Source organism: Oreochromis aureus, linkage group 4 (assembly GCF_013358895.1).
Source record: "Oreochromis aureus strain Israel breed Guangdong linkage group 4, ZZ_aureus, whole genome shotgun sequence".
Lineage (NCBI taxonomy): Eukaryota > Metazoa > Chordata > Actinopteri > Cichliformes > Cichlidae > Oreochromis > Oreochromis aureus.
In genome coordinates, this window is record NC_052945.1 from 12,875,455 (window position 1) to 12,895,390 (window position 19,936).

Here is a 19,936-nt window from a genome sequence, read left to right on the forward strand (position 1 = left end):
TCACAGAAGCCATATAAAGTATAATAGAAGGTGTAGGGAGTCTATGACGGATTATGATAGCATGTGTAAGGCAAGGAGTGAGTCATGGCCTAAATGAGCTTTTAAAAACAAGCCAATTTGTGTATGTGTAAACAGACCAAACTCATACAGAGATATTATTGCATAAATGAAGGCACTGACGTTTCTTCACACCAAGTCATATCTCATCTGAGACCAGCTCCTTAGACCTGTAGCGGTGAGGTGTAACGTGCACCCAGTGTTATGTGATACACTTCATTTTGCTTAAGTGATAAATGAACTGTTTCATGATTCCACTGCATGTACCAGCACAGGCCGAGTGTTATGTCACCATCATATTACCGCAACTTGCGAATGTGCGTGTTGCAGGAGGCTGAGCTTGTTGACCTTGAAACCCAGGATCCTCCTCCCTGCTTCCCACCTCTCTGCTGCGGTCGTCATCACTGACACCTCACAAGTCTCGACTATTGTTTTTAGACGCGAGATGTTGTTTTTACATTCCAGTCTGTCTTCAGGAACCAAACACTCATCCACATGCACACACACACTCACTTAGCATCCCTCATTCTTCAGGCTGCATAATAAAAACAAAACGGTTGGCTATCTCTATTGACAACAGGTCTTGTCTTGACCCTGTTAGATAAGTTTGTTTTATTGGAGAATGTTTTGTCAAAGTCCACCCGGCTTGTTATGACTGTGAGCTAGATTTTGACATGTCAGATTTATCCATCTAGAATGGGCATGTACTTTAAGTTTGTTTTATAGATGACACAGATAATGAGAAACAAGTAGATCCCTGGCTGAAAACTCCTCCACCTCAGAAAAGAGAAGCTCCAGGTAACCAAGTTCATCCTAAGCTTAACACTAAAATGAACTCAATACACATTACGGTGTGTGGCCTTTCCAATGTGTTGTGTTCTTTTAACTCTTCCTTGCTTTTGCAAAGACAATAATATGACCTTTAAAATGGTAAATAGTGGCTTAAGGGCAAGTTATGATAAGCTATGCGTATAATAATGCAGAGACCACATTGCTGCTTTTGAACAAATATACGTATGAGGAATCCCGTGTTCATTTATTATTTAACAAAGCTAACAGGAAAAAAGGGTCTCAGTAGGCAGGAGCTTGTTTTTTGACTCTCTTGTAATAGAGCCCTTTATAAAAGTCTCTCTTTATCTCCATGTGTGGTTACCAGTTCAAATAAGCTTCAAAAAATAGCTAATCTGACCTCCAGGGCTGTATAGTTAGGTGCATAACAGTGCCAGGATGTGACAAGCAGTGTTATCTTCATCAGCCGCCACGATTACACTGATCTCGTCAGATATTCCATGCCCTATCAATGTGTACATATGTGCCTGACTGATAAATAAAGTATGCATTTTGCTTTCGTGCATCAAAGGGAATGCACACTAACATAGGTTTCCCCATTTGGAAGTGATTGCACCTGCTGTCCACCTGTAGGTCCTCATTACTACTTTGTGGATCAGTTTAAGAGTTGATTTCTTAGCTCACTCAGTGAGTCAACGTGGCTGGGCACATCTTAATCCCTGAGGAGCACAGAGAGAGAGAGGGAGAAGAGAAGCAAGACAATTTATCTAAGTGGGAACAGGCAAAGTAATGTTTTTCATAAACTCACATCAGGGCACGATGTGCCTAATGGCTACAGCTTGTGCATTCACTCACTGTCATTACTATAGGAGATTTAAAAATGCGCATAGCAGCAAGGCTGGGGGGAGCAGGCCTGAACTCAAGCACACTAAAGAGCCCATTAATCCTTTTTAATTCTATTAAGAATTGGACTACAGCTGGATAAGAGGCCAGCGGAGTTCCAGAGACTAAGTCGGTAATGCCTCGGAGACGTATGGTAAATACTTAACGAAAACTCATATGCAAGGAAATTTCTTTTCCTCTTTACAAACAGTTAAGTCAATTTTCAGTCCTAAGCAGCTTTTACTTTGTAGTAAACAAAGACAGGTTACATTAGTTCTGTGAAAAGAGATATTTCGTATCTCCATTAGGCGCCAAGGGCTATTTCATCACTTCAAATATGGGCCCATAGAATTCGGATAATCTACAAATTTCTTGACGATGTTATCGTAGTCAGAAAAAAACCAAATATGATAACTTTACTCCCACATGTACTCTATCCCTCTCACACAAAGAGATACGCAGGTGAGCTACGTGCCTTCCACAGCACGCTTATCTCCGCGTTGATGAGAATCAGCACCGGCATCCGCACTGCTATTTTTGCTCCCGTCCAATTTCACAAAATCATAATCTTATCAAGGAATTCCCCAAAGTTAAGTATGAGGAAGAAGGAGAAAGTGGTTTTAATTTTCTTTCACAGTCAAGCGTGTGGACAATAATGGCTTTCACCTGTTGAGATAACAATACAAATACCGCGGCCAGTCGAAATGAACACAGTGCTGACCTACTGTGTGCACAATCGCGGCAGTGCAAATAGCGAGGCCCTTCTGACCGGACCTCAGTAATGTGAACACAGAGAGGAGTCTGCCTCTGCTTGTTGACTCCCACTCATTTCCATTAGGGCTGAAGGGTTACCGAGGAGCAGGCCAGTAACAGTGTAAACGAGATGTCATGTTTGACAGGGCGTGTAAGCTCAGCTCGGTCACACACACCTAAACGTTAGACAATAACAAGTAGTGAGGCAGACACAGATAGACAAGGAGCTGTCACAATACCACAGCCATATATGTATTGCTCAGGAATAAAACGAGGCTTCTCAGTTACAGTCCTATAAAACAAAACAGGCCTGAAAAACGGGATCACATTTGTTCCCACCCTGATGCCCACAACCATTACCCTTACTCTCCCCAATCTACCAGCCCATCTGTTCTGCCAACTGCTCTGTTACGCTTCCCCCTCATTACTGGACCACTTTCCCTGCTCGTCCCCTTACCTTATCGTTATGCACACAGCCATTACTGAAGCTCTCCTTCTCTCTCCCTCTCTCTCTTTTGCCCTCTCTGTCTCATCTGAGCTGCTTTTTTTGCCTCCCTAAGCCTGGAAGTAGATTGGAGAAAGAGAGAGTGTGAGAGAGAGAGAGAAAAAAGAAATCAAAGAAAATGCCTCAGACGCCCCGACCTGTATCTGGCTAAGCATCTCCATGGTAGCATGACCCCCCGAAACAGCCCATCATGCTCCACTGCACTTGAAAAGGACCGAGTGCAGAGAAGGGGCAGAACGAGGAAGAGTGTGAAGAGGGGGGGAGAGAGATGAAGGAAACTACGAGGGCACTGGAGTGGAAGCTTCAAAACACCACATGGTTAAATCACTTTCTGTGTTAAATGTTTGTTTTATTTCAGCTCAAGATTTTCTTACCTCCACACCATGTTTGGTATTCTCCACGCAAATAATGAATGCCAGTACGAGGAAAAGGCTAAATGGCTTTTTTTTTAACCAACACTGATACATCGACATTCAGTATGTGTACGTGTGCTAGGCAATTTTCAGTCTGCCGAAGCTAAAAATAAAAAGAAGACAGAAGAACTTTGAAACATTCAACATTCGATGGTTTAATAGTTTGGTTTTCTTTTGAGTACAGTGGTTATTTCTGCCGCTGTGGCATTCACAGACAAATCAAACAAACAAAAATATCTGGGAACACACAAAAATATATATAGCTTTCTGATAACATCTGTGGCTCAGTCTAGTAGTTACAACAGGTACAAAAGCAACTCTCTATACCCGATCGACAAAAACGTAAATACAAACACTTACATAAACATGTAAAAACGGTCCAAAACTTGAACTAATACTTGAATTTCTGTGGTTCTGTGGTTTATAAAATGAAATTGCTATTTACATTCAGTTTGAATAATTATCCTTTCATGAAAAGAATATAGTGTATGAGTCAGACATTAACAAAAATAAACACTGATTATTCAAACTTGTGATAAAATATATAATATTGATTATAATTAGAGGGTTCCACTATGTTCAAGTGCTATTAATAAAGACGCACAGGAGGACCGCTGGGATCGCGGCTGCACGGCTCCTGTCTGAGTGGCATAAATCAAGGTGCAGCTCAAGAGTTTGGAGTCCAGGGACAAAAGGTCAGAGGTTATAAAATTCAGTCAAAACCTCCACCTCTGAGACAGTCAAAGTGGTTAGTAACAGGAAAGTGGCAGTGAATGGGAAGAGAAGTTACCTGGTCAGATTGCTCCCAGTCACTGACTTGGTTACTCAAAAGAGAAAGATGGCATTCTATCACAGCGCAAACACTGTTGTTCTTTGCTTACATGTGTTTTATCGTGTAGCCATAGTGGTGTAGGGTCGACTTTTTAGGTTAGTGGCACATCGTGCGACAGAAGGCAAAGATCGTTAGGAAGCCTGTGCTTGTTCCGTCACTTTGCACAGAGCTGTCTTTACATCTGAGGTCCGATGGTCTCAGTTCACAGCTGCTGGCTCATGTTTTCCAAGCTGAGCAAGGAATCAAAAACCAAAAACGGAGGCTGGTATTTTCTCATCCCTAACCCGAGACCAAAGGGTGACTGGCTCGGCTTTGAAAGCTAAGCAAACACACTTGCCAAAGGCCTCCATACCAGAAGAAAACAAACTTTCAACTTTAGCAGCTTCTACAACTTATCTTGAAAAATAAACACTTTTTATCTTTTTTCATATATAAAAAAAATATTTCTAATATTACTACAAAGTTCGTTCCACTGGACGGGTTTGACTTGTAGTCTTGTTGCATTTATCTTGTGTCTATATGTGTTAGATGACTGTATGTTTGCGTGTATATCAATATACCAAAAGTATAAGCAGGTTAGATTGTACTCTCAATATTTTCTTAGAATGATATCCTTTCTTCTAAACTAGTTCCTCGGTTCTTTGTGCTCCTCACCTGTGCTATCTACTGCTCTCCCTGTATTTCTGCAGTTCATCTTCTCTTATCCTCCGATTCCTGAAATGATTGCATGCACCTGCTAACAGACGGTTTGCTGGCTGGACAGTGGACTCTCCAGGGACATGCTAGTGGGAGACCGGTCTGGGCGGGCGCAGGGCTTAAACATGGGGGAGATATAGAAGGCCTGCAGGCACAGACAAAAAAACAAATGTCAGGAAAGATACGCAGACCACACATGCTGTCAATCACTCACTGTTTATAAACAGAGAGTGGAAATTGAGGGAGAAAGCATAGTGTTTGAGCTAACACAGTCAGCAGAAAGCAGAGAGAAACAAACCCTGCGAGGAAAAGGATAACTGTTATTCAGGCTATTTAGACAACAGTGAATTTTAACATACCACCCAGTATGCGGTGAGCCCTCCTTGGATAAAGCCTGTGAGGACGTCAGTGGGATGGTGACGGTAGTCTGAGATGCGGCTCAATCCGGTGTAGATAGCGATCATCACTAAGAAGAACTGTATAAGTGGGCGCAATAGCCGAGCTCCTCGCCACGACAGCCGTGCCTGCAGGTAGAACTGCAAAAAAAGAAGATAAATACCATTATTATTTTCACTACTAAGTGAATATATGACTATGGGCACTTATGTGCTAATGTATGCCCCCACAAACATAAATTTATGGTTATGTCTAATGACTGAAGTTCTATAAACTAAGTGGAACATGAACATCCATTTAATCTGCTGCCCAGAGGGGGGAAAAGAAGTTTGGCATGGTTTCATTAGCACTTTTTAAACCCAACTTCCTGCTTTTGTTCATCCTCATCCCGTGCATCAGCGCTACAGTACAGAGGTCCTGTTTGTGTGCGTGAAAATGGGGTCACAGGTCGAGCTGAATGCAGATGCAGGGCTCGCTTTATGAGGTGGCTGGAGGTATGTCTGAGTCAAACAGCCGCTGGGGAGCATGTGGCCTACATTACTGCTGGGAAGCCGATCCTCGCTGTCTCTCCTTTTCCTATCTTAACTGAGAACAGGTGTCACTATTCCTGCTGTACACACAAGTAGCTGGCAAGGTCGTGGTGGCGTGTAGCTGCAAGTTTGACACATTCTCACTAGGTTGTCTAAGCTCTGTCAAATAATTTGTAAGCAGCAACTTCTGTGTGTGCGTGCTTGTGTGGAGAAAAAAAAACATTAGGTTTTTGTTTTAGTCACGCCACTTCTTCCTTTCGCTTCTCTACCCTTTCATTCCTCTCAGTCAGTCCCACAATATTCATCCCTTTCTTTCTCTTTTTGTTCAAAAACGAACATTTTGCTGTGGACTTGTAAAGAAAACTGTGCACTAATTATGAGCCACCCCTCATTTCTTTATCTTTTGCTACGTAAATAAGAAATAGATGCAGTGATTTGTTGCAACATAAATGGATAAATTGATATTTTCTTTATTATTTTTGAACATAGCCTGAACTCTCTTGGGCAAGCTTCCCTGTAATTTCTTTAAGTAGTCTTCAAGAATAGTTCTCCAGGCATCTTCAAGGATATTCAAAGCTCTTCTGTAGATGCTGGCTGCCTTTGTTCTGTTCTCTTCCATAATTTTGATGTCTGTGCTCTTGTGAGCACAGACATCGTTCCATTGTAAATTTTTATATCCAGGTATGGTTTTACTGCACTACATTGTCACGCTGAAAAATGAAACGACTGCCAATCAGATACTTCAGAAATAGTATTCAGCAGTGAGTCAAAATCTGAAGTACTTTCTTCATTCATATTTCCATCAATGCTGACAAGATCCCCAACACCACTGGCTGAAATATGGCCTCAAACCATGACAGAGCCTCCACCATGTTTTACAGATAGCTGTAGACACTCACTGTTGAACTTCTCTCCTGACCTTCTCTGTATGCACTCACAATGACTTGAAGACGTTATGTTTTTGTCTAATTCGGCATACTTGAGCATTTTCTTCCTGGTTTCCTTCCTTAAAGTTGGCTTCTTGAAAGCAAACCTTCCAATGAGACCATTTCTAACAAGGTTTCAGCAAACAGTAGGTGGACTGGGCCAGATGTGTCTCTGAGGTCCTTCCAAATACTGCTCATCTGCTGTAGATTTTTTTTTGGTTTTTTTAGGCTTGAAACTTCATATTTTGTCTTCCATTTATCTAGTTTCCTCAAATATTTTAAGGACACAGTGTACACCATGCTGAGATATGTAAGGTTTTTGAGCTAAATGCTCTTTCAGAATCACCTTGTTGGTGCAACTGTTATTTTATCCCTTTCGAACATATTTTCCATAGATTCGATTAAAGAAATGGGAAGAAATTATGTGTTTTTGTTACAGGCCGATAGCAGCAAAGTGCCTAAAAATATAATTTATAATTGGTTTGTTGCTAGATTGTGAGTGAGTTAGGTGTTATGCTTGAACAATTCATAGGTCAGTGTTACAGTAAGTGGCCTGACAAACAACAACAAAAAAATCTTTCCTCTAGTCCCAGTCAGATGGACTGAAGTGAAAATGAAAGAAGACTTTCAGAGAGCCTGGAAAACTACTGCTTAAGACAATTTAAAAAAAAAACAACAACCTGCAAGTCTGGCTCTTTATAACTGAAATATACAGAAATAAGACACAGCACTGTACAAATAGAGAAGGTTTTCTCCTCACTTTGAGTTTTGAAAAACAACAAATAATTTTCATTCATCTCAGCTGAAGCTGAATACAAATATTTATGTCACCTGAAAACCATCAATTAACAGCTAGCGATGAAGGCTATGTGAGGTATGTGAACGTTTCATAGACAATAATGTGCTTTTGTCTCCCTCTAACTGTCACTTCTCTCTCACAATGCGCCCATGACTACAGGGCAGTGTGCTGTGAGAGAAAAATGAAGCGATGGGGAGGGAGGCTTGGAGGGTTGAGAGGGTGTCTATCGCTGAAAGAAGCCTGTCGATCTCTCAGCAGGCATATTCAGCTCTTCCCCTCGACTAAATGAGACCCACAACAAGGCCTCCTCTGTCTGTGGAGTCTCTTCATCTATTCATGTTCCCTGTGGAAAACATTCTCCCTCATTCTCTACCCCACTCCAAATCCTCCTCCTCCCTATCTTTCTGTCTCACCAGCCCTTTTGGTTGGAAGCTGGATGCCTGTAGAGAATTGGTGCTCTCAAAGATCGGGAAACGTGAATGTACTTAACAGCACATGGCTTGGTGTGTCTTTCCACACGTTCAATTAGCATTGTTCTCGGCCTCTAGGGGCTGGTGTTGTCTTTAAAAACTGGAAACAAAGCAAGAACTGTAATCTTCCTCTAATACTATAAACACTGGGGTGAATACGGTAATTACACAATATGAGCTCAGGTGTATGTAGAGGTCAACTTTCCAGATTTGTTTGGCGATAGACTGGGTGTGTTTGTTTGTTTGTGAAGCAAAGGTGACTTACTGCCAGATAGAGCATTGTGTACATCGCGAAGGAAGCATGGCCGGAAAAGAAGGACTTCCTGAAAGAGAAGATCCATAAAAGCAGCCAAATGTTACACATTAACTTAGGTTTCTGTATACCCCACCCTTAGAAAGCAGATAATTGCACATAAACCACACACCTTGCCTCCTCCTCCAACTTCTTTTGCGCACTGCAGACTATGGACTCTGCAGGGACATAGCTGCCTTCCTTGCAGTTAATGGATGCATATGTGATGTTGCACACATCCAGGAAGTTGGGTCTCAGGCGACCTACGCTTAGCTTGGCCATGTTGGTGAGAGACTGACCAACACAACAGCCAAACAGGAAACTTCCCAGTTCCTTGTACAGGCATGACACATAGCAGTTTCTAACAAAAGCCCGTGAGTGCACACCTCGGAAACGTACACGATAGCATTCACCTACAGCGATCTGAAAGAAACAAAGACAGGAGACAACTTTTAACTTGCCATACTGCCTGGCTGAACAAATACTGTGGAAGTATGTTTGTTTTACTTTTAAGCAAACACACGCACATTCACACTATAAGAAGATGATGATAGCTTTAACTCACTGTCCTTACACATAACATCAATTACTGTCTTACCGCTACACCAGTGATGGCGATGCCACCAGCGATGAGCAAGCTGTCGGGGATGGCCTCGGTCGTTATGTTGGGATAAGTGATGCTGGGGTCTCCGCAGAAAAAGCCTCGTTTGTAGGGAGTCACAAACTTCATCTCGCATGCAAAAAATGGGATGGAGGCTGGGGGGGTCGGGGGGAGAAAAAGGAGTGGAGGCAGACAAAAAAACCAAAAGATGGCTTGATGAATATCTATGATGTGGTCTGTGTAACAACGATGACAAATAAAAGAGACAGCATGATACTGTCTACTCATATGAAAATGGCCTTCTAACATAATAAAGGGGGGGTAGCATTAAAGCATCAGTCATTTGGTGATATGAGTTCCAGATTCCAGGGGATCAGGGAATTCCACACATAGCTGCTTTCAACATGGGAGCAGGGAGAAGGAGAAGGCTGACAGACATGAAAAGATGTGAAAAGATGGAGGCAGCATGACAGTGGAGAATTCAGATGAGGAAGGGGGAAGAAGTTATTGAGAGCATGTTACACAAAAACATCAGTGTGCTAAAAGAAGACAATAAAGTCACTGTGTATTGTTAAACAAGTATGTTTTCTTCAAGCCAAAAGCAGTGACTCACAGTTTAATCCATCTTAACTTATATTAACAACTGTCTCACATTATGTTTACTGGCTGGTCACTAATTATAAGAACTTACGTTATCAGGTGAAAGTGCCCAAGGTCTGGTTCGCTTAGGTAAACATCACCGCACAGTCTCATGATCAAAGTTCACTGGGGAAAATTTGTCGTTTTAACCAGTTTTTAATGACGAACTGGAAGGTGGTGATTGTACCTCCACAAACGAGGGCTGAGTTGCACGGCTTTTGTTCTGCATTGTACTTAACACTAATAGCCAATATCCCTCTAAAGGCCCAGCATGCTCCATTTCTCTGTCCCTTATCCCATGTCCCCTTGTCACCCCATGGAATGCAGCGAGGACATGGGACTAATCATTAACCTCTGTGCCTCTCCCTATCATCCCAGGCCTGCTTGTTGGTTGGAACGCTCCCAGGCCAAAACACTGCTCCTGCCAGGGAATCTCTCAGACTACGTGACTGAAAAGAACACAGGATACACATTTAAAACCAGGCCAGAAGGATTCTCACTCAAACACATAAACAAGGGTCTGAAAACATTCCTTTAATCATGATAAATCACCAAATTTTGAAAGAAAAGAGTGGGAAATGAGTATTTGATGAACAGCAGGTAGCTACAGTTTGTCCACTTTGAGATCTGCCAAAACTGGCTCCGTATCAGCTTTAACCAAACACAGAGTCAACTAAACTCCCATGCTGTTCATTCAACCTTACTGAACTTACTGATAGGCACGGAGACGTGATTAGGGCTGGGATACAGTAAGGCATAAGTCAAATATGTGTGTTAAAAAAAAAACTGCAGTCAAAGTCAAGCTGCCCTCACAGAAAGACAAAACAAGGACAAAAAACAAGCTCAAGTCCATATATTTCATGAGATGTTACGGCAGGGAAGGAGAGAGGGAAACATCCTGTAGACAGATAGCAGAGCCTGTGACGCCAGCACAGAGAGATAGAAAACACCTCACATCTGACCCCAATCTCTCACTCATCCCATTCAGATGCCACGTGTACAGATGGTTCATCATATGCATCTCCTTTAGTCATACACCTTGAAGTTATATTATGAGCATATATTCTATCTTGTGGTTATCCTACTGAGAGTTTACATTAGCTAAGATCAATGGAGTACCTGCATTTGCTTTTGTGCTAATTGATAGATAAATAAATAACCTCAATGAGAGTTCATTGAGAGTTACCTGCATGAAATGCATCTTTTTGAATCACTTGATCATAATACCCCTATGCATGTCATAGGGGTATTATGCAGTTATTTGATTCCACACCCAGATTTTTTCTCCAGTACAGTCAACTCCTTTCAAATAAGTGTTATGCAAAAGCCCCAACATAACAACATGGCAACAATCCACTAAAATAAAAAGCTGATGACATTTTATAAGGACTTTTAAACTGATAGAGACATGCTGTGTTTGGGGGTAATCAAACACTGATGATACATTTTAGCATTTAATAATGAAACAAATAATTAAAACAACAACAAGTACTATTTTGTGTTGAACAGAGGCTTCTTTAGACCCTTTCTGGTTTCCATATAATCCATTAAAAGCCCCTCATCTGATTCCAGAAATCAGTATTTTGTTGTATTGACACAGAGATAATGGTGAGAAGCTCCACTAAGGTCCAAACACTTTGCAGATACTGTCAGACTTTTTAAAGGCTAAGGAAGTGTTACATCAGTCAGAGATGGTTTGTAATGCTTCCCCATTTTTGCATGGAATTGCATGCAATAATCACAAAAAACATGACAGCGTGAATCACTAAACATGACAAAAGTGGTTTAGTGGTTTAAAAAGCTTCTTGATAATATCACAACAGAAAAACTGAGCAAACATACTTGAAACCGCATTAGTTATTTAGTATGTGAACAATCCTAAAGAAATTACAAGCTCCTATGTCACAGTCAACCTCTATGCTTTACAACTACATTCAAAATGTTTTCACAACATGACAGAAAAACACTCCACAGACTCTCACTTCATCTGTCAGGCAGCTGTGAGCCAACCTCTGCACCTGGCCAAGACATGCTCAAAAGAGAGCCAGACCAGGAAGGCCTGCAAGAGGACACAAAAGGAGGCAGAGGAGTGGGCTGGCTCCAAGAGCCAAAATGTGGTGCTCACTGGGCCTAACATTCAAAGCAGGAATGCTTTCAAATAGTCAAAAGGACAGAAAGAAGAAGGGGAAAGAGGGAGGGAGGAAAAGAGGGGATATGTGCCTCTCTCTGAGAAACTCTTCTGGTTCTAATTTACACATCTATGACCACAGCCCAGAATGAGCTCACTGTGAGAGGAGAACAACAACAACCAAAAGCAACAAAATTAAAAAAAAAAAAACAGCCAATGAAAAAAGTGGTTTAAGGAGGAGTGCAAAGAAAAGAGGACAGATGGTAGGAATTCATCGACATACTTTCAAGTCATGTTGCTCAACATCTACTGATCAATTCATTGTCGGACTGAAAGCTAGGCTGCGATGCATGGCCACAAGGGTAGAGAATTGACAAATGTGTGTGTGTGGGGGGGTGAGGCCAGTAAAACTGGTGTGAGAAAAAACTGGAAAGATGGAGCCAAGAGAGATGCAGCAAAGGTTCCCCTTTAAAGAACAGCAGACGGAGGCGATTAGTGGTGGTTCTGGAATGTGAGGGTCAGAGATCTGGGCTCTGCTGGGACCCGCTCTGTAAACACGACCCCGCCTCGACAGGCAGAATACCCCCCGACACACATACAGACCGAACACATACACATAAAAAAAACCACACTAAGATGCAAACAAACCAAATCCACAGCCACATAGATTAACAAGACAACCAAAACACACCACAAAAAAACCACCTGGAAAAAATTAACCAACCATGCTAGAGCCATGAACCACAGAAAAAACCCCTAACGATCCAAAACACAGCCATTAATGCAGACACCACAGTCACTATCACAGAGCCAAATTCACTCGTACGGATGCTGCTGCTTCTATCACTAAAGAACAGCCTGTGCATACTCATGGATTAGCATGACATATCCTAAAGCTATCTCCAAGCCACAGTAATGGTCATCTGTTTCATCACACTCAATAATATTTGACTGCACAGGCCTCTTTCTACTTTTGCCCTTTGATAAAGCTAGAGGACAGACTGTTAGTGACCTGTCAACACAGAGCCATGTGGCCTGCAGGACCTAGGATCGGGATGAGCGTGGCCTGTGCAGCACCCTTCACGGGTGGTCCACCCACACTGAGCTCTTCACCGGCTTGCATGTGCCAGGAGATCACAACTAAATTTTAAGGTGCTTATTTACCTTCAAGTCAACCTTTCAAAAATAATAAGCCAGTGAACTGAATCGTGCAATGTTGTAATTTGAATCTCTGCGAGGTTGACAATCCCCTGTAACAACATTACAAGGAAGCAGCGTGACGGCATTCCTAGTACGCTCATAAATGGCAGTCTGCAGATGGACTGGGTGGGTTTTTGCAATTATTTGTGCAATAATGACTTGAGTGGCACGAAGCTGTCTCCATAAGATCTGTTATTTCATCTAATCCCTTCTCAGTTTGAGATCATTACAGGCAGAGTTGAGAATTTGTACCTGAAACAAAAGACTCTGTTTTAAAAGTTAGTCCAGACAGAGACTGTGCGCCTCATGGCATAATGCTCTATCACACAAAAGAACAAACACACACAGGCAGTTGTACTGTAGGGCAGGTAAGTCAGCAGGTGAAGTCATTCGCACCAAGGCTGTGATTATTATTGGCAACCGCGGATGGCAAAAAACCCAATTAAAGTGCTGTGTGTGTATGAGAGTTGGTACATCCTGTTCTTCCTTGGTGGCCCAATCCAGGTAAGGGAGGGATGGGGGAAGAGTAAGTGTTTGCCTCCTTACTGACACACACACACACCCACGCACACTCTTTTATTTTCCCATAATTGGCCGGATTGTTCTGGGAGATGGGTCTGTTTTGTCTGCCCTGATGGCGTCAACGAGAGATTTTTAAGTGAAGAACAAAGGCAGGCTGAGAAGTCACAACAGAGTTTTGTTAACCATCTGCTATCATCAACATCTGCTGCAGCTGGACTCCACGCACACACTGTTTAAGTACACCCACTGCTTCATTTATCAGCCCATACTCTACTCATTAATGTAGGCAAAAACAGGGGCCCCAGAAAGAAACAGTCGACCGCTCAAAGTACCTTGCTGGCCAAAAATGTTAATATTTATGGAGGTTTAATGCACTACATTAATAACTCAACACTGAGCAAATGCAAACCCTAGGTCTCCATGACCATGAAAAATAAAACACAATGACGCTTAGAAACTTAGCTTTTTCAGCTCCTAACAGTGCACCAGGAGAGCTCTTGCCTGCCCTTTCCACTGTTACTGTTGCCACTAGCCAGTAGAGACATGCTTCCCACAGTTGCTTCTGTTCTCGCCACACTTCAGTGCCTTGCTTCCTGGAGCCTGACTCTGGAGTTCAGGGCCTGAGTGGGGAAGTTTGAAGCGGTCTGTCTTTCTGTCTGTCTGATTCAGCAAGAACATAAAGAACCCACCACTGTGGTGCATACCTTGGAAACTTTAAAGAGTTCCCCAGTGGTTTTTGTGGCGTGAAGGTAAGGGCGTGCATTGTGAGGTGAGAGCTGCCAGTCTGCAATGTGAAAATGACACAGGATTTTGGTTTAGACTGCTGGAGAGGTATTTAGCATGGTACAGCATGATTGCGGTGGCACTCTACGGATGGAAAGAGTTCAAACCTGCAGGGCTGTTTTGTCAGAGTGTTTGGATTTGCAGGGGAATGTGCTGTTAGGACAGTCAGAGCTTGAGATGATTAAGGGAGAATAGTCTCCAGCAGGTGAGATGAGACACAATGATAAAATGTAGCCGATGATGGGTAACCATGCAATGGCGCCAAGAGGGGATGTCTACGTTTTCTTATAGGGAGACAGACAGAAGACAAATCGTTAGCTCTAACAGACGAAAAGGCGGAGTTACAGCCTATATTCAGAGTCAGGTAGACAGTCTTCTGGTATCCTCTTCAGGCCCATTGGAGCTAATGAGCGCTGAGGATTAGAGCGATACACACATCTTTATTCGCTCATTATGGCTAATACCTATGGACCACCCTGGGCACTTATGGAATCGTCATCTAGGAGAAGATTACAGCTGTCTCATTAAAAGTACATTTGAAGCTATCTGCTGTCTGAACATTTCCTATCCGGTTCTGAGTACTACTTCCTCACTGAGACATAAACAGACAGCTGTGTATAGGATCCCTCAGGCATCCAAGGGTCTGACCCCTGACCCCTGCTGTAGATCCTCTGCCTCCTAAGTCTTTCCGTATCTTACTCTGCTCTCCACCCTTGGGGCTTTTCCTTCATTCAAGCTCTTACTTGCCCCTCAGCCTATAGATACGTGGGACTTAGTCGATTCCAGCGTGCTAATGGGTGAAGGAAGATGTACCGAAAAGTGGAGTGAATAGGCCCATGTGGTCTGTCTGAGCAACAGCGCACTTAATGGATTCCTGTAACTCTGCAGCACTGTCAAACGGGAAGGAGATGCATTAATAGACTAAGAGGGGACAGAAAGCGAAATCAGTTCTTCCACTAGCTAATGATTTGACTGAGCCATTTTTAATGGCGCTCCATCTGTCAGCCGCAGACTGACGCCAATGTTTTCCATAACTTCAGAGAGTCAAGGCCTAAGACGCACAGCAAAACAAGACCGGCAAATTTGTCAACAAACAGCAAGCACATGGCAGCTGTAGTAGGGTAGTTAACAGTGATGACTCATACACATACAAACACCCACACCCACACTTTTACACACACATATGCACACAATTTAATATTTCAGAGCCTATACACAATTGCACGCTCTGACATGTCAGCCTTTTGCTGCCTGACTCACTTGGCAGCTTTCTCTGCCAAATACGTATAACCAAAAATCCTCTAACAAAAGTCTGACACCCGCCCAAAACACATGGATACATAAAACACACTCACACGCCTCACTACATCAGTGGGACACCTTTGGTCCCAAAGTAGAGCTTGGCTGAAGAAAAGAGAAGAAAAAGAGACGAGGATATAAGCGGATGTAGGGTAGAAAGAGGCAGGCCTTTCAGTATTCAGATCACTTTCGTAGATACCAGTCATCTTGTTCTGGCAAGCTGCTTCATGTCTAGACACACACACACAACAGCAATCAACTGTTTCCAGCTTTCTCTTTCTATTATCCACAAAAACACAATCCATGTAAATTGTATCATTTTAACCACGGCTATCATCTTTCGCATTTCAGGCATGTGTGAAAATGGCATAGCTCTGTAATTAACCTCTAGAGAAAAGTCATGCCTCATAACATTCTTTGTGTTTCACTTATATTGTATGAGCTTTTGTTGTACAGCAGGCTACTCAAGTGCTGCTTTCATTCAGTTACCCTTAAAGAGAGTTACTTTATTATGGCGATGACAGAGTCAGGGCCACCTGCGCAGGAGGGAAATAGCAGCATAGTCTAGAAGTCTTGTCCCTGCACGCTCGTCAGATATGACAATAACCTCAAACCTCCTGACATGTGCGTGGCTGGACTCTACATAGTACATGCAGCCACAGTGTGAAAAATATTGTCATCTCTCTTTGAGTCACAGTCCCAGAAATAATGCATGCACACACTTCAGCACACAGGCAAACACTTGCAAACAAATTGCAGTTTGCAAATCACATGGAACTTACTGGCACTGAGCTTAACCAGAACAATCTATCTCTGTCAGGCATCATGTGCATGCCCGAACACCCCCATAATCAACACTGCGATACGCAAAGTACAACAATATTAGACAAGCCTGGTGTTGAGAAAGAATCAGGTCAGGTAAACTCAGCCAAAGCCTCAGTTAATGACTTCAATGTCCCCACATTCCACAGACAGATTAAAGCTCATTCAACACCACAACATACTAGTTTCACGTCGCCACTTCAAATGTGAATTAAGCCCTAAAGAGACTTGGAGAGACAGCGATAACCTCAGAACATTGCAGAATCCCTCTTCAGCTGATTGCATAAAGAGTGGCGGCGCTTCAGGGCAAAATTCCACTTTTACAGTTGTGAATGAGCCCCTTTAAAGGATGAATAATGCTGGTGGGTCAACTGTCTGAGGGAATCTGATAAAGGCACTTTTAAGGGAAATTTTGGTTAGTCAGACATATGAGGGTTAAGTGAAATAAGGGGTCCAATTCATTTCCAACAATTGATGACATTCAATGCCAAATGCCCATAGATGAGTCAATGTCGGGCTTCTGCGAGACAAATACAGTCAGGATGGAGTAATCCAATAGCCCATACAGCACCATATGTAACAATAGGGGGAAATAATGCCTTGTACTGTAAATTACATCTTATTTCAGGACATTTGGTTGTTATCTGTGACATATAATAGCTAGTGTTGTGGTCTCACTGTGCTTAATAAAACTGAAAAAAGACTCTTCTTCTCAAAATCAGTAAGATAAATCTCTTTAATCACAAACTCTAATACCTTGTACCTTCGCATTATTACTGCAAGTCATTATTTGAAAACGTGTAACAGTATGTTCTCAGACACTTTTCTTGCCAAAGTGTACCAGGAACATATCAAAGAATCAAATCAAACCAGGACTTTAGAGATTGCTGAGCTTTGACTTGAACGTTTTAGTCCAACAGACTTTATAAATCCTCTCAGCTGTGTTCAGCTTGATGCCCAGCAACACGGGCTCAGCACTGTTATCTGTTCAGACCGGGGCTAAGAAGGGTCAGAGCACACAGTTTTTTGAGAAAGCTAGTGGCGTGCTTAGTTTATGTCTTAGGAGAAGAACTGAGAGAGCCCATTTCCTCCACTTTCCTGACTGATGCTTGGTTGCTAGTCACTTCCTAAACCCAGAACAAAGATGCAGAAAAGTGCACAAACTAAACAGCTAATTGTATACCTGCAGGGGTTAAGAATAACTTACTAAAGAATAGAAAAGTGACTACCTCGACCTGTCATCCAGTTTGCCAGGCTACTTCCTAAGACTTAACGGCCAAGCCTGAGACCTGTCGGTCTGCCTAGACGGGTTCTGGGTTCAGTTGCAGCTGAAACACTAATTCACACAACACTGGTGCTCCCTTCCCTTTCGCAGTCATGTGAGATGACGGCATGGAATTTATGAATTATGTATTATTACACAAACAAACAAACTCTGTGTACAAGTTTTAGGAGGATTTCTAGTAATAGAAAGGGGCTGAAGTACAGTTAATGAAACAATTACAAGTAAAAATACCTTTCTGAGGTATTTCACAAATTTCAGGTGGAAGTAAAACTTTTTTTCTCTTCCTTTAACTTTTCTATATTCCCTATACCCTTTGTGGCTTAGCACTGGCCCTGAGAACAACACAGAAGCATTAAAGTCCTTAGATATGGTGCATTACATCATTATAAAACAAAACATGTGAATCGGTTCTACTATCTTTAAAAAGTAACACTAAAATCAGGCCTAAAGCACATGTCAACATGCATAACAAACTTTTACTTTGACTCTGAACAATTATAACTCTTCAACTTGAGTGTTTGAGGTTCTATTTGTTCTACTGCATTGCACGTTCAGTCTCACGCTGGCCATAATCAGTGAGTATTGTCCAATCTTAAAACACTTGGAAGAACAGAATGACAATTTGTTTCCCTTTTACTGAATCAAAGCAATCTGGACAATCACGTGTTATAGCCTGTTAGTGATTATGACTGCTTTTATCGTTTATTTGATATGAATCAGCTGCAAGTTTGTTTTTCTCCATAATAAGTTAACTTTTGGTTGTGATTAGCATCTATGTTGGCTCTCATTTCTGTGTTCATTGTGGCCTTGGCAGTTTTTATTTCTTGATGTGAAGCTTGCTAGTTATATTAAAGCAAAGCTTCTGTGCTCACTGTGGTGAATTATTGGTTACAAACTGTAAGCTAACCCTGAGAGAGGCTAAAGAGCTCTGCATAGAGGTAATTCGGCACCAGATCATACGCACGGGGCATGTTTTTATCCTTATTCCCACGTTCTTCTCCCGGGAAATTTGGGCGTTACCATGGGAACAGATGAATTCCCGGGACAACTCAGCTGCTGCCAGCTGAGCCCCCACCCACATTTTCCCCGGTTCTTCCCTCCCTCCTGCCCCCACGTGCACGTAGAGGGGACCGAGCTAAAGTTTTCTGCTCCAGTCTGAGCAGTTTCCACTTGACTTCTGGAAAAATGCTTTGCAGCTTCGTTAACTTTAACAAATCCCAATCCAGCGTTGGATAGTTTGTGCTTTTTTGCCCCTTGTCTGAAACCAACTTTGTTTATGACATTAGGGAAAAAGCAAATACAGATTTCAAGAGTCATTAAAACACTGATCTTGGTATTTAAAGATTCAAAATAGTACACTTGTTTAGTGAAATAGTAACACAAATTCTTACCAATACAAAGGCATAACACATCCAAACAAACAAGCATCTTCCTCTTGGTGCAAAACGAGCTTTCCACCTCAGGTTGGGTGAGGAATTGTTTCCCAGCCCCGTTCTCCTTCCCTTCCCCGGATCCTCCGCTGTCAGCTAACCGCCGCTGGAGCTCCTCATCCTGGGGGAGCATGCTGCCGTGAGTACCGGTGGAATTTAACTTCTGCATGTCTCTGGCTGGTTAAAAGTTAATGACAACTTGTTCGAATGTGGTTCCAGTAAGTCCTTTACGTTTGTAGTGGCTGGCAAACGATGAAAATCCCCAAAACTTTAAGTCCATCCGTCGTCGGTGCGCCAAATCATGTCAACTAAAGTTTGACAGCAGGAGACCCTGGTCAAGCAACCGGCCGCGAGGTGAGGTTACGTCGGTCATCCAAAAGCAAGAGAGATGGGGGGGCAAAGCAAAGCAAAACCAGACAGAGGAAAACAAGCATCCGACTAAACCGAGTCACAACAAACTTCTACCGCTGGAGCGTGCTCTACAGACTACTTTGAAACGTCCCGAGCGAAACATGTAGGCAGCAGCGCACATTAATGAAAGCCAGAACTTCAAAATAAACCCCGTGACTGCGCCTCCTATCCCAAGTCGAGTCGCGCTGATGCGTTAAAGTTGGTTATTTCCGGTATGTGGTAGTGGGTTTGACTTGACGCATTCTGTTGGGGCAAGGAAAAAAACTTAAAAAATCAATATGTAACGATCAGACTGGAGCTTGCTAACAAGTTCGATCCATTTGACCTCATGACCGGGTACATGCCTTAAACTGCCTCGCCAGTGTCAGGACGTGTCCCACATACAGCTTCTGGAGTTCAGAGGACATGTGGGTTGTTGTTGTTGTTGTTTTAAGAGTTTGTTGTTCATAAATTTTACACAATCAAAACAACAAACC

At 42.5% G+C, this 19,936-nt stretch overlaps 1 protein-coding gene across 1 annotated transcript; it reads right to left on the reverse strand.

Moving 5' to 3' along the window:
• Window positions 1–3,533: 3,533 nt before the first annotated feature.
• On the reverse strand, window positions 3,534–19,655 carry ppap2d (phosphatidic acid phosphatase type 2D). Its single transcript, XM_031736463.2, has 6 exons — window positions 19,011–19,655; window positions 8,939–9,096; window positions 8,474–8,763; window positions 8,314–8,371; window positions 5,287–5,463; window positions 3,534–5,072 (listed from the first exon to the last, which is right to left on the reverse strand). The coding sequence occupies exons 1-6, from the start codon at window positions 19,216–19,218 to the stop codon at window positions 4,968–4,970; spliced, it is 996 nt and encodes a 331-aa protein (XP_031592323.1). The 5' UTR covers window positions 19,219–19,655; the 3' UTR covers window positions 3,534–4,967.
• Window positions 19,656–19,936: the final 281 nt, after the last annotated feature.